Consider the following 14,839-nt stretch of genomic DNA (forward strand, 5'->3'; position numbering starts at 1 on the left):
CCATGTACTAGTAGCGAGCCCAAATCACACAGTGTGAAATATATCCTTGAACCAGAGTGAGGTCAGCATCACTGATAACTAGCATATTGGTTTCGTTTGTGCGAGCTTTGGGTCAAAGCCTGCATGTAACGAAAACCTGGATGTAACGAACAAATGAGAATTTTTGTCAACTTCGTTATATCCAGGTTTAACCGTATTTTGCTTTTATTGCCGTTTAAAACTAAGCAATTTTTTTTCTCAGTTATGTGAAAATGCAACTCATCGAACCTGTCCGCGTACCGTAAATCGCGGAGCTTAAATCACGTATCTAACCACTTTGGGAACCCATTCGGTCCGCGATTTAGTGCAACTGGAACTGACCCCGAACGAAATTAAATCGCTCGAACCGAAACCGTAACCGAACCGGTTTTTTTAGGTTTCACTGACTGGTTTGTAGGTTGCATGAGTCGTCGACTGGTGAACTCCAGAGCTGCAGAAACAAAATGTAACTAATTCTCAACTTGTGAAAATATATATTGAAAAATGGCGCATTGGCTTCTCAACAGGGCTAACGAACCCTCGTATATCGATAGAGGTGCACACTTATGTTCAGGGCGGGCTAAGATACTGCAGAATAACTCGAAGCCGAGTCTCTAATTCGTTGCATAAAAATGATAAACGCATTACAAACACTTCAAATAATGCGATTACTACCTTGCAAAAATAAATAGTAATTGTAAAATATTTTCTTTAGTTCACACAAGGCATCCTAATCGGGATACGTGTACTTTCTATGTCGGCAATATGCAGCGCAGTTCCATCCCCTTCAGGCTGCTGCAACAAAAGTAATTAGTAGTGCAAATAAGTTTCTTTTCGAAAAGAATTGTGTCTTTTCTGTCGACAATGAAGCAGTGGACCTCGTGGACAACGCATGACCTCGAAAATTTGTTTGCGCGCTCGTTATCCTAATCCGTGGTATGTGCCCGCGATTTAAACGCGGATTCCTTGCCTGTCAGCGTTTACAAGATACCATTAAGAGAGCACGACCGAAGCATTCTTTTGTGTCGAAAATATGTAATCAGGGCACTGCAGCATTTAGACAATTGTCTGGGGGTTTCAGGAATGATACGCATAATCATCCAGACTGCGTAAGCTGGCTTTAAAAACAGGTTGCTTGCAGTATAAAAGGGCACAACAAGAACAGCTTGATTCAGGAGCTCTGCGAACTCTCGGAAAGAAGCAAGTGAGTAACAAAGTTTTTTCTTCCACTGGCCGTTATGACGCGACGGTCGTACCGCCAAAAAGCCAATAGAAACCGTATATTCAAATATATTTCAATCGTTTCCTACGAGAGGCACATGCCAACTTATAACATCTCACCGTACATAATAAAAAGGGTACTTAGTTTCAGGATAGTGTGTTGCTTTCAATCGTATTTTTTACTGTGACGTAATTTGTAATATTCGTTTCTAATGCACATTCTTGGACCTAGGGATTGTGTTTACGTTTATATTTGAGTGAATGGTGATCTATATAGCTGAATAAAGTGATTTCAGCTCGCTTCACCGTCGTTTAAGGTTCGGTGGAATATTTTTGTTTACGTCAGTTTTATATAAGAAAACCCTTGAGATTATGGAAGGCAGGTTTTCTCATTTCAGCCGGGAGACTTCCGCTACTGGCTGGGTTAAAGCTTACATCGAAATGATGTACCGGAGTCTCGTGCGTGCGGGGCAGCTATGGCGCAAGCATTCTTGGCTAATCAGCGCTCCCACCAGCGAGCGCAAAAAAAATCGTATATGGTCTCCTCTAAACAGCTGTCATCATCTCACCAGGACATGGTACTACTGGAGGCAGCGTATTTCTCAAAAAGTAATCTGTGGTTAAAGCAGGAATAGCCTTAGCACAAGTAACACTGTAAGCGAAACTGGTCCTTTTCATTGAAAGCAGCACTTTTTGATGCCCACCAAGCGGATTTTTTTAGGCTGTACGCGAAGCTGAAGAAAGAAAATACCTTTGCTCTTCATGCCCAAGGAAAAGCTCACGCATTATGTCGCCAACAGCATAGCGGTTTGCAAGCCTGGCTTTTCAAAATGTCCACACGTCGACACAAAGTCGAAGAATGTTAGTGGGCTCTGGAAAATTTAATATATTATGCCCATCCAAATATAGCGGCATACGAAGCATACTTACTTAACATTTTGATAGATCTCGTGAGTTCTTTGAGAATACTGGCAAGATAAGAATGAGCGGACAAGCCCGTGGGTTCGACGCTTCTGTAACTACAAAAAACTATAATGACGATAAAGGCTCTTCATTCTGTCTAGCTTTAACCGGACGCTCGGCCTCTCCCTTCTTGCAGCCCGATTCATCATGAAGGCTTGCCTGCTGCTCACCCTGCTCTCCGTCGTCGCTTTCTCCTGTGAGTTCACGCGCTCTGCATTATGGGCGTCGCAATTTGAAATTTTAAGCGTAGCCCTGGGGATTTCCCGCGATATCTCGGCAGGTCGGTTAACAGCTTTGACGGGCACCGGATTAAAAGCAGATGCAAGGAATTGTAAAATTGTTGGCAGCAGACCGCGTTTGCCCCATAAATATGCGAATAATTTTAAAATTAGTAAAATAATAACGATGTTTACCATGGCGGGATCGAAACAACTTAGTTAATATTAGAAGTAAGAAAACTAAGACTTCTAAAGAAATAACCACAGTGAGCTGTATAAACACAGCGAAGGCTTGCTGTTAAATACATGACCAATTCACCTATAATCGAGGTATATATTCCTCTGTGTTGGGAAAGGCTCATAGTTGCTTCCCTTTTGTTCAGGCCGTCGCTCTGTTGAGCCTGCGAATTCGGAAAGCACTTAAAAATTCGTGCCTACATTTCCTCTCATGCCAACAGTAGGTTGTACCACACGTTGTACTTTGAGAAGTGTACTTAAAAAGGGAAGCAGTTAAGCTCAATGACGTGAATCATGCAAGCTTACGTGAAATTTGATTGTGTGGCGTTGACTTACGCCAAGCAGAGCGTTCGAATCATGGATTTTCGACAGTGGTTGTTTATTAAGAGCGATTCCTTTTATATGACATTTTTTTATTGATTGACGCTTTTTTCTCTTTGTTTCATGCCCGCCTAAGATGGAGCCATTCTGTAAGTACCTAATCAGGAGTTCTTCGTGGATACAAAAAAAAAACAGTACTTCTTTTGTAGCAGAGTCATACATTTCTCTTTTTTATTATTGAAACAGGCCCGTACCACATGTACCAGAGAGTTCATCCATTTCGAAAGGTAATTCTTTTCTGTCACTGTATTCATTCATAACTTGTCCAAGTAGCGACATACGTCCTTAAAAAACAAGCACTTTATATGCGAAAGGCTTATAGTGTGGTATCCACCCACCCTCAAATATCGCCGGATGGTGCGTGCGCTTCCACGAGGACATTTCGTGCATATCTAAAAAAAAATCTACAGGACCTTTTATTGTAAGAAGAAGATAACCTAGTGTAGCCGCCAAGTTTCGTAAGCAGAAAACAGACAATGTGGTTTAACGTTTTCTGTTTTTATGCGACTGCAAGCGTGTCACAAGGAAGTCTTGCACGATACATAAAGAGATCGAAGGGTTCAAGAATCCCCTTAAATGCACTATCCCGTTACGATTCGAAATGAGCCTGCTCCAGTCGAATGCCAGCAAATACCAGTGTGACTGACAGCGGTGAAATGCGAAACCTCCCAAGGGAAAAGAATAAGTTATCCAGTTTTCTAAGGCCTTCTTTTCCGTCGCGCCGTTTCAGTCCGCAATCACTTTGGCGTCCGCGACTAGGGCTTGGTTTGGCGGCGGCGACGGCAAAATGTCGGCGCTCTAACCCAGCGACTGAAAGAAGGCAGGAAGTAAAAACCAGAGGAAAATGGGGAGAGCAGAATGCTGATAGGGCAGAATGGTGAACCTGCACGATACGCTCGTCGGCGCGTCATGCGAAATTGCGAAGAGAAGGGCGGCACGCGCTGCTATGGCGCCATCTCTGTCACTGCCTCCCCCTCACACTTTCGGCAGACGCTACTACTCCGTGCGTGGCTCTACCGTTCTACGTGACATTTTAATGGGAAGCTCAAACACGATATGCGACAACATGGTCGCCGGCGGGGGTGACGCGCTGCGATGTAACGGCAGAGTAATGCGCGCCACCATGCGTTCACAGCTAACGCGATCATTTCCTCAGACACAGGAAATATGCGCCGTGATCGAGAAGACTGCAGTTCGCGCTGCTCCCAAGTTTCGCCTTAAGAAGTATAGTAATCTTTAGGGCATTTTTTAGTTCCAGCACGTGTCACTATACTTTGCTTGACATTGATAGAGAACAAATTGAGCTCAAAAGCAATCTACGTGTAAAAGATACTAACGGCTACCCTTAACAAACAAAGGAAAGTATAACTTTGAAATACCTATCGTCAATTATCTTAGTAGTTCACCCAAGACCTAATTCAATATAGTCATAAGGCAATTCAAGTGATACATGTGCTGTTTTTCTGCGCAACTTTCAGGAGAGACTAATCCAACGCTCGAGAAGGCGGGAAAAGCCTTTCAGAACCTTGGGAAGATTCTTCAGGGAGAAACTGGATCAATCAGCAGCGAAGAGCTGCAGAGAACCGTAGCTGACCTGAAGGACATCGGCGAAGAATACTTCATCGGCTCGCTCTTAAAAAAGATTGCCGAAGCTGTGAAGACCGTCGGCGATGCTTTCGACGAAGCCATTAACCTCGGCCGATAGTAAGGAGATCAGCCGGTATTGAATGAATACAATGTTCAAATAGTTATCTGCGCCGCTAGGGGGCTAGTTCATTGAAATAAAATGCTGAAACTTCAGTTATGCCTTGTATTTGTCATGTAAAATGATGCAACATGGAGAGACCCGCAAAACGTTTTGCCCAACAGTGCAGCAATAACAAGCTTTCGTGGCGTTTCAAAGAACCTAAACCGCTAGCGTTTAACAACGGAGAGAAGTTGTTTCCAGGTTAGTCTGCTGTAATTAGTTTTCCAGGTTTTTTATCTTAATATCCCGTTGAATACCTTCACAGCCAGGATGAATGACTGGTTCAGTGAGCGCTCAACCGAAATTTCTTGAACAAAACACCTTTCCACTGCAGAATTTGGTAACAAGCATAACGAAAGCTTTATATACATATGGATTTCGCATTTCCTAAGAAACAGGAGAAGATGGCCGTTATGGGGACCTGTTTCTTCTAATCGAAGACCGGGGGGAAAGCCATTGCCGGGCCGAAGGAGGTGATGTGCACAAGGCGTAGTCTTTGCAGTGCAGGACAGCTCCCCACTAAATCCTCTTCTGGAGCCTGCTCAGCGGGAGTGCGGTACAAGGGGCACGTCGAGTTAAAGGGGTAGATGTTACTGAGGTGTCCAGGTCCTCATCACAGCCGGGGTGAGGGCCACCCCCCAGCGAAGTCGTTGGAATATGAGCTCATCTAATCGGGACAACCCGCCAAGGTGATCAGTACTGCAGGTGGTATGAGTGCGCGTGCGGAACGCCGACGACGTTCTTTTCCACTGGGGAGAGGAATAGCTGTTGGGAAGGATGCAATGGAAGCGGGATTTTGCACACACAAAAAATGCTTACTAACATCTGCAGCCTCCATTTTGGAGGCTGCTGCGTTAACGCCATAGCACCCGAACACGGCTATATCTGAGATTTGTAACTATTCTATTGTCAAATATATCTTGGATTTGTAGCACAAGTTCGTAAGACGTAAACGTTTTTGGAAGCTCTCGAAGTGCAGGGGATTAATGAGTGTAGATGTCAGACTGGGTTGAAGCCGGGAAAAAGTTCAGTTAAGCGCAGCCCAGCATCCCGCACTGTGAGGAGCTCTGCTTGGGTGGATGGCCGCTTTTCTGTGGTGACGTAGGTGCACGTCATAGGTTCGGGAGCCATGTCCGGGCAAACTACAGCGCATGGTGCAGCGTATCTGGTGCGTTGGTGTTGACAAACATTGCCGTAGAGGAAGTGGCAGCAATGTTTAGAGAAAGCTGATCCGGAGCACCAGCCATTCGGGTATGAATGCGGGCAACAGGTCGCGGATCTGTTAATTGGCGGAACTTCCACGGAGTTACTATGGTAGTGTTAGATAACTGTGGGGCTGGGTAATTGGTCATGTAGGCTGCGTGGGCAGTGGTGTTTGTGTTTAGGGCTTGCTTTTGGCAGGTGGGCTTGATGATGTTGATGAACTTATTCATCAAATGAGTTCAGCTGTGCTTCCTTTTGGAGAATGGGGATGGGGGTGAGGGCTGGTAGGCCAGTTGCTGCTCTCATGGCCGAATTGTTGACAGATTCGAGTGGTGGCCCGTATGACCTTATGACACAGTTTAATTAAACCTTTGACTGGCCTTGCCCTGCATGGCTCTAGTAGATGATTCTCTCAGACTGCTCAGGTTATCGGAAGGATCTACAGGCTCAGTCGGGGGTTATGCTTACGTCTTAATGCGATTTATTGATAAATCTGGTGCATCCACGTTACTGCAAGCAGATTCAGCATCTGGTGTGTGCACACCTCAAGTATTCTGTTGCTGTCCACTAGATGGACCGATTCTTTCTGAAGTGTAGCTCGAAATCCTCATCATCGAACTGCTGCGCCTAGTAATAACCCTCGCCGCTTTGCATGAGTTATGCGTATCTTTCTTTTTTTAAATTCTACAGGTGCAAAGGCCGACGTTGTCAAAGGCTGTTAGTAATGAAGACCTGCCGCATGGGCTGTTCTTCCCATGGCGACACTTACCTCCTTGTCAAGTGCGATCGCTCAAGTGTGTGTGCACAACCCCGACCTCTCACCCTTTCCTTACCTCATCTCCCTTCATCAGCTGTTGAAGAACCTGATTAGTTGCGACTTCCTCGACGTCCACCAACTACTCGCATAGAGGACAGGGGTCATACGGTCATCCCTGGGATTCCCGTACTAGGGAATCACTCTTACTTTTGAACTCATCGAATTTTCATACAACTACTATTAGTACTACTACTACCACCTAAGCGGCTACGACGGCGAATTCTTTTTCACCGTCAGGGCGACTTTTTTGGCCCGTGATGAGAATCCCCCCCCCCCAAAAAAAAGGAGAGAGAGAGAAAGAGAAAATAAACATTTGATGGAGCAAACGGTGGTGGTTGAGCCGTCACTCGGTGGAGTGGGTTCGCCTCAGTCTAGGTACCCTTGCGCCTTGGCTGCAGCCCTGGCACGGGTGACCAGAAAGTTCTGGTCAGCGTGACGGAAGCTGGTCAGCAGGCCCTCCCACTTCTCTGGGGAAGGTCTGGGATTCGGGGTAAGCGATGGGGTGTTTTGACAGGCCCACACAATGTGGTAGATGGTATTAGGAGAGAGGCTGAACTGAAAGGTGCGGTTGTATTGGGTATGTGAGATAACGTGGAGGATGGGTGCGTTGCAATAGGTGTTTGTTTGTAATCGACGCCAGATGACTGCTTCCCCCTTTGTTAGTTGAGGTTGAGGTTGAGGCAAACTGAGGCGGAGTTGCGATAATGGTGCAGGATGTCGTGGTAGCGTGATGGAAAAGCGGGAGATGGAGGACGCTGGACTGTGGGTTCTCTTCCTGAGGGAAATGCCCGGTGCGGAAGGGCGCGGGCAGCGGCGTGAGCCGACTCATCTCCCTCGAGGGACGAGTGGCCAGGGGTCTAGACGATGTACAGCTCGGGGAGGGGATTCATCGATGCGAGTATGCGAAATGTGGGAAGTGAGATGCGCCCACGTTGAATGTTACGGCAGACTTGCTGGGAATCGGTTATTCTTGTGAGGAATTCGGAGCCAGTTGTAGCGGCGATGGCTGTGGCAATTTCTTCTCGTTCGTTTTGCCTCGATAGACGCTGGGCGTTACCTTCGGCGAGTTGGGGATGTATTTCACGAGTAGCTGCTGCACCCCCGCCATCGCTCGCTTTTCTTCGATTTCCCGAAGCATAAATTTCGCTAGTCCGTCCCATTGGTGAGATTTTGTCTTCGGATCGTCCAAGAGGTGGCCGGACAGATTCCAAGTCTTTCCATTATACATTTGGCCGTCTGGCGCGTTGGAAATTTTATTCCATTTTTGGTTGCTGAGCACGGGGCTGTGCTCCTCGATTTTGCGATTGAGCTCCGCAACCTTTTTGCGCAGTCTCTTGTTAAGTCTTTGCTTTATCCGTAGTTCTCATATAAATCGCTTGGCCTCAAGATGGCGGGCTAGCCGGCTGTCGACTCCATCGATCCTGTCGTTGTCTGTTATAATCTCCGTCATGACCGCCTTAGCGTCACTGGTGACTCTTTCTATCCAGGCGCTGATGTCCTTGATTTCTTCCTCTGCTCGTTCGGCCCCCTGCATCCGGAATGCTTCCTAGTCGACCCAGTGGTTCTTTCGTATTTCTGGCGTTGGTGTCTGTAACCTGATGCTGGTCTCTACAATGGCGTGACCCTGCCTAGGTCCGTGCCGGTATTCCTCCACGTTACATCTTCCTAAAAAATGTTCTTAACGAAGGTGACCTCAGGCGTGGGGCCCCGGGACAAGGAGTTTCAGGTTATGGTTGGATTGGACGGGTCCGTAACTAGAACAAATCCGTTGTCGACCGCGTCCTCCGCTAGGTTCTTGCCCTTCGGGTTGCCTTTGATGTAACCCCAAGACTGGTCTGCCGCGTTACAATTGCTGCACACGAGCAATTTGGCCCATTTTGCATGCGCGCTTGCCTTACTGAAGAGTTCCCGAAAGCGTTGTTTGCGTTTGCTCGGGTTGCTATAAATAATAGCGCAAAGATGCTTTCTGGTTTTCTGGACTTTTTTTCCGATCACAGCATCCACAAATGCGCGGTCGATTGCGATGTTCTTAAGCTATATTTCTAATGCGGTATACGTCTTCTTGGTCATGGCGCATAGGCCTCTGCTATCCTATTTTGTCGACCAAATTGCCCTGTATTAGTGTAACGGCCGGGTCGTCCATAACGTCTTCTGCCGCAGAGGTAGATCTTGTTCATGATCAATGTTGTCAATATACTGTTGAACACTTCGATTCGATTGTGGGGTTTAACGCGCGGACGCAACGCAGGCGATGAGGCGCGCCGTAGTGGAGGGCTCCGGATTAATTTTGACCCCCTGGGGGTCTTTAACGTGCACCTAAATTTCGTACACACGGGCGTTTTTTCGTTTGCCTCCATCGGAAAAGCAGCCGCCGCGGCCGGGAATCGAACCCGCGACCTCGTCATTTGGTCACGTGCTGCTGGTTGACTAAGCGGTTGTGTGTAACTACGTCATTTTAACGTGTCATGACGTTTACGGGCCCCAGTTTTAAAGTTTGCCTTATTTTTCTTTACTGAAAGCGTATAATTCTTGGCCGACAATAAGAGACAGATAGAGAAATAACTTTAGTTACATAAATGGCTAGAGCGTGGTGGCACGACCCGCACAAACTCCTTCGGGAGCTGGGGGTCCGAGCAGCCCAACACCTCCATCCACGGGTCAGGAGAATTAATTGGAAGGAATGGGTCCTCTGCACAAGCCCAGATTTGGTGTTGGACCGTGGATTTTTCAAAAACTAGACTAAACGCAGCGGACATGGCAACGTACGCCTGTCTTTGCTATTCAACAACAATACGGCTTCTATGTCACGCACTCGCTAGTGATTGGCTGAGAAGGTGTGACGTGATTTAAACCGTTGGCGGGAACGAACACGGCAACATTCGCAACTTCAGCCTGCGGAAAAGTGACGCAATGTTACGTAACAGCTTGAAATTGGCGGCTGCTGTCACCGTAAAATAGGGTAAAAAATTTCGCCGCCCTTCGGCGGCGTGAAATCCCTGTGAATTTGCAGCAGGCGCAGTTTCGCATGACGCACGATTTAAGTTGCTTTCTGCCGAAAGAGCTAATAGTTTTGACCACGGTTTTGACTGTTTCCAAGTCAGCGAGTACGGAGCATAAAAATAACGTGCCTAGTTCGATTTTACGTTTGGCAATAAAATAAAAAAAAAATTGTTTGGCGTAACAGCAACATAAGAGGGCGGTACAAGCCTTTCCATGACATTGAGAACCCATGCATGACATTTGTCCACACACCTCCTAGTAAGCTGCTGGGTCACATGATCGAACTCATGAGAAAACTGACTATTTTATGCATTACGGCGCTGATTTAAGTCGAGCTAGACGAATAAGTGAGTCTGCGACATCGGTACGCTCCGCGGTTATCGGTTCGCTGCTCCTATGTGTCATAAAAGCGATGGTCGCTGCCGTCTTTTTATGTGATCACGCCTTAAACATGTACCATAGTAGCAGATGATAGCGTGGCGGCAGTGGCGGCCGGGAAGATTATAACGCAACAAAGCTCGCATTGAAGCAGAGAGATCAACTATGCCACTAAAAGCGATTGAAAGAAGTAAATCGATACAGTAAAAAAGATTGTGTGATGTTTAGCTCAACATCCCCCTTTCACTCCGTTTTGGATCAACGTTAGTTGATCGCCTTGTGGTGCTGACACCAAATCTGACCTGAAGCAATGTGTTTCTTTTGCCAGCTTCAGCTGCTGTCTTATTTTTCATAACACATGCCAAGTGTTTCTATATCTTTTATATGCAATATTTGATACCCTAATTGTGATCTTTAAGTGAAGCGTCAAATTACACTGCATGTCGTCATAGCTATACGTGCATCACGTCACTGATTGCCTACGTTGTGCTTCCGCAAAAAAAAAAAAAAAAAAAACATGGCGAATTCACTGTGAATTTGTGTAGTCGAGGATAGGGCCCTTCGCGGGGAAGTTTCTTAAGCCTCGATCTCTTACGGCATATGGCGCAGCAATTCAGATTTGCGCCCCTTGGCCATGCACTCCGCATCCCTCGAACTTTTGCGGCCGAGAGTACCTCACCGTCTAACGCCCTGCATTTTCAGAAAACTGCAGATACGCCCGAAGTAACATATTTTAATCGTTATATTGGCGTGAATGGTCGAACAGAATTTAAAAAAAAGAAACAAATAAAAATTTCACCAACATGAACTGACGAAATCAGAAATATGCTTCTCATATATCTAGAAAAATTTAAGAGTAATATAAAAAGCACGAAAGAACATTGGAAAAACGAATATAATTAGCGAAATGGACAAACTGTGTGAAGCCCGGCATTCGCACGAAAATACAGAATAGGTGGCACTAGCGCATTTAATCGTTGTAACAGCATAAATAGAGATAATTGGTCGGACAAATTTTACAAAACAAAACATGGCTAAAAATATAAAATGGACTGTCGAAATAAAAAAATGCATAAATTATGTGTTGATTTAACAAACACACTTACCAAAGCTGGATGTTCTTTCCCTGTCTCATTCACTTTTTTCACAGCGTAAGTCAGTCAGCCACAAACAGATAACAACCAAGCCCGGCCCGATATACTACCCCTTGCCGTCTTGCGAGGCCGAGATAGGTAGTTTTTGACACGTACGACAAGTCGGCGAATGCCAGTCAGTCAAACAGTCACGGAGGACTTCACACCACGGGTTGTTTTGTCTGTGACGGGCCTAGTCGATCCGGGCTGTCGACGGGCTTACATATACCTAGAGGCAAAGGTCGCATGGTTATTGTGACCCACTTGGGTTATGAAAGTGGCTTTGTTGAAGCCGCAAGGGAAGTATTTCGATCAAAGAAAACATGAGGGAACCGTCTAGAAAAATATTCTGGGGAACGCTCCCAAAACTGGTTCACTGAGAAATTGATGCCTCGCCTCACCAGGAAGCGTTAGACGAATGCCTCTTATCATTCCACGAAGCCGGATAAGCTGCCACTCACGAATAGCCTGATAAGGAGAACACGACAGGCTTTGTGCCAAGGGTGTTGAACGGAGCACGGACGGACATAGAAGGCTGAGCTCATGACGTTGGTTGAAAATGAACACAAAGCCTTAGAGCCTAAGCGGTCTTACCGAATCTCAGTGTTCCTGCCCCTATATTACCGCCTGTTGAACCCAGCAGAGCTGCCTTGAGGTCACATCAAATGTTTGGGGGCAGGGAAAACTGGACAGATTGATTAGACGCAAGATGTGGAGTCATACGTATGGTAAGAGATGGGGCGAGTGAGTGATCGGAAGTGAAAAAATTAGTGCCGTTTGACTCTGTGAAAACGGAGGGCTTGCGAAGCCGCACGCCCTTCACGGAGTGCACAAAACAATTTACGACTTGACCATACTTCCCAGTCAATTACCTGAATGAAACTTGGACAAGATCTGAGCTTTATCAGTGTACAAACGTACAGCTGACTCTTTCTCTCTGGCGTAGTAATCCTCTTACAGTTTGTGTAACACGCCAACCCAATCCACTCTACCGCTGAAGACAACCGACCAATGGCATTGGGCTGTTTGACGGCCATTCCTAAACCTCACTCCAAAAATGGACATGTCATCAGTAAGGGCATGAAATGTTTAGCTGCGCATGCAAGTCCCCCCGCCCTCCCCCCCCCCCCCCCTCCGTCCAGTGCCAACCCGTGTACGCATAAACCGTCAACCGATCATGAGCAGGTGCTTAGAAGTGAAATACACTGCAGAACATGCCGTTCTGGAATCCCTTTTGAAGCTGAACAAGTGATATTTTCCCACGTCGGCGTTTCACGCGTTGCTGTCTATCGCGGAGGGATTCGCAGCTACTCGGCCAGCTGGAACTTTGAGTGGGAACGGCGGCGGACGCATTTTTTGTTGTTTTTGCGCCCATTGACGCTTCTCTGCGTGCTGACGCTTCTTCAGTTTCCGCTCTTCTTCCGCTAGGCGAACTACATGCGTCCGTCCCATATTGAGTTAACACCTCGAAGGCCTCACCCTTCGAAGGCCTCACACCTCGAAGGCCTCACCTTTAGTTAACACCGAAGGCCTCACGTGGGAGTCGCCCAGTCATAGGCATCTTATTGTCTCTGCAAACCACCTACCCTGACCCAAACCGCTTGATGACAGCTGACAAGCCGCATTGAACCCTGAGACTCCCATGTTTCCATCTCCCACCTCCAGAACGGGTATGTCATCGGTAGCGGCGTTAAGCCCTGTTAAGCCCTGCTGTGCGTGCATGCCCCCTACCTCCACCCCCACCCCGTCCACGCCTAAGCCGGCATCCGGGGATGGGCACATAATTAGGCGTGAAAAACACCAGCGAAGGGAGAGAAAAACTTTATGCGGCCAGACTACGACCTTCTTTTATTCTCCTGCCTGAAGAACTACGACCACTTGGTCATGGTTTGAAGCTAATTGGCTTTCAAGGCAAAAAAATATTATGTGCTCACGCTGGAGTTCCAATGGGGAAGTTGCTTTCAACCGGCAGGGACCCGCAGCTAGTGGAAGAGGTGTAATGTGAGGCGGCAACGGCCGGGGCTACATACACGGCGGTGGTGGAGGCGGGACTTTGGGGCGTTTTATGAGCAGAGCACTTTAGGGGCTCGCCTTGTCGTCGTAGCTCGCTCGCAGGACCCAAGTACAGCCACACGGCGTTCCGTCGTAGTGGCTGTCGTCGCGTCGTAACCCAGAGGCTTCGAAAGCCAAGCGGTTTATATAGTTATAAGCGTTCGAAACTCGTGAACCGCTGGAGCTTCTCATACATTTCCCCGGTGTTTAGCGCAAAGGAAACTGTAGGTATATTTGAGGGAAAATTCACGTAATTAACCCGCGGTGCCTGCTTTCATTTAGTTAGGAACGCTCGTTGCCTTAGTTTTTACGATAGTAAGCAAAAAAAAAAAAAAAAGTGGCAGTGCAACGCCGGGATGTGGGGCAGGAAAAGCAAGAACAAAAAGAATAGAGTTCCCGCTATAGCACAGTTTCAGGCAGGGGGCGCGTGAGTCTGCGAAGGCGGAAAATTTGAAATGCGTTGGGTGGTAGCAGTGAAAGGATAACGGCGCTACAGCCCCTTTTTGGCAAATCACTGGTCCGCACTTCCGACTCCTTTTACATAGAACGGAACGGCTTTAATTTTTTACACCCATTCGTGCTGCTGTTGATTCTCTGCAATCACCCGAGAACGGCGCTACGGCCGCCGTTAGCCGATTACACAACTTGTGAAAAAGGCATCGGTGATGGCGGGGGGAACAACTGTTGCGATAACCGTTGTGAAGGAGTGGTTGGCAGCGCCGAATAAGTTGTCGGCTTCACCGGAATGAAAACTGGGTGGGTGAGGCATATACAGGGCGATCAAAGTTAAGTCGACAGGTTTTTAAATGCAGAGCATTTCTTAGCCTCGCCTGTTCCTGCGTCGGACGGTGTCAACAGTTTCGCGTCCGCAGCAGGTGCGCCTCTCCTTCCCTCCTCTCTCTCAACAGCAGCTGGCGCGCGCATGCGTCGTAGTCAGCCCGTTCGCTCTGTCGCGGTCTCGGCCTAACAGGTGCGTGATAGCAGCGCGGTGGGTCGTGGAAGGGCGCGCGCTGCTTGCGCATGCGCGCTCTCCCCCCCGTACTGCTCTCCCTCTACTGCGCGCGCTGCAAATATAGCGGCTAGCGGTCGCTCGTGTTTCAGTCACTGCGTTGCTCCTTCCTTCCTTGGTTGACGCTCATGCCCACGTTTACTCGTGTCTGCTACTCCAGCATCACGCAAGAAGCGATGGAAGCAACACTGCCTTCAATCAGTACTGAGGCCCCAATGCTCTGCATTTACTCGTGTTCCCCTCGCGGGAAGGCGCGGGAATTTTTTTTTTAAAATAGGTGCTTAGATTTACGCGAAGTCCACCTCTACAATGAGTTTACGCGCCCAGGGGGGCACATAAATAGGAGGTAATTATGGATTTCTGAGGCTTAATTAACTAAAATTGATTAATTGACTTTTTAGTGGCTACAGTAGCCAGGCATGTTTGTATTGAAAAGTTAGACGCAATCATGCTTCTAGGCAG

At 47.4% G+C, this 14,839-nt stretch overlaps 1 protein-coding gene across 1 annotated transcript; it reads left to right on the forward strand.

Annotated features, from left to right (window-relative positions):
- The first annotated feature begins 1,097 nt into the window (after positions 1-1,097).
- LOC144167564 (uncharacterized) lies at positions 1,098-4,838 on the forward strand. The gene is made up of 5 exons (XM_077696791.1): positions 1,098-1,222; positions 2,339-2,398; positions 3,115-3,127; positions 3,225-3,265; positions 4,517-4,838. The coding sequence occupies exons 2-5, from the start codon at positions 2,350-2,352 to the stop codon at positions 4,741-4,743; spliced, it is 330 nt and encodes a 109-aa protein (XP_077552917.1). The 5' UTR covers positions 1,098-1,222; positions 2,339-2,349; the 3' UTR covers positions 4,744-4,838.
- Positions 4,839-14,839: the final 10,001 nt, after the last annotated feature.

Source organism: Haemaphysalis longicornis, unplaced genomic scaffold (genome assembly GCF_048455015.1).
Source record: "Haemaphysalis longicornis isolate Haplotype H1 unplaced genomic scaffold, Haemaphysalis longicornis Haplotype H1 scaffold_2, whole genome shotgun sequence".
Classification (NCBI taxonomy): Eukaryota; Metazoa; Arthropoda; class Arachnida; order Ixodida; family Ixodidae; genus Haemaphysalis; species Haemaphysalis longicornis.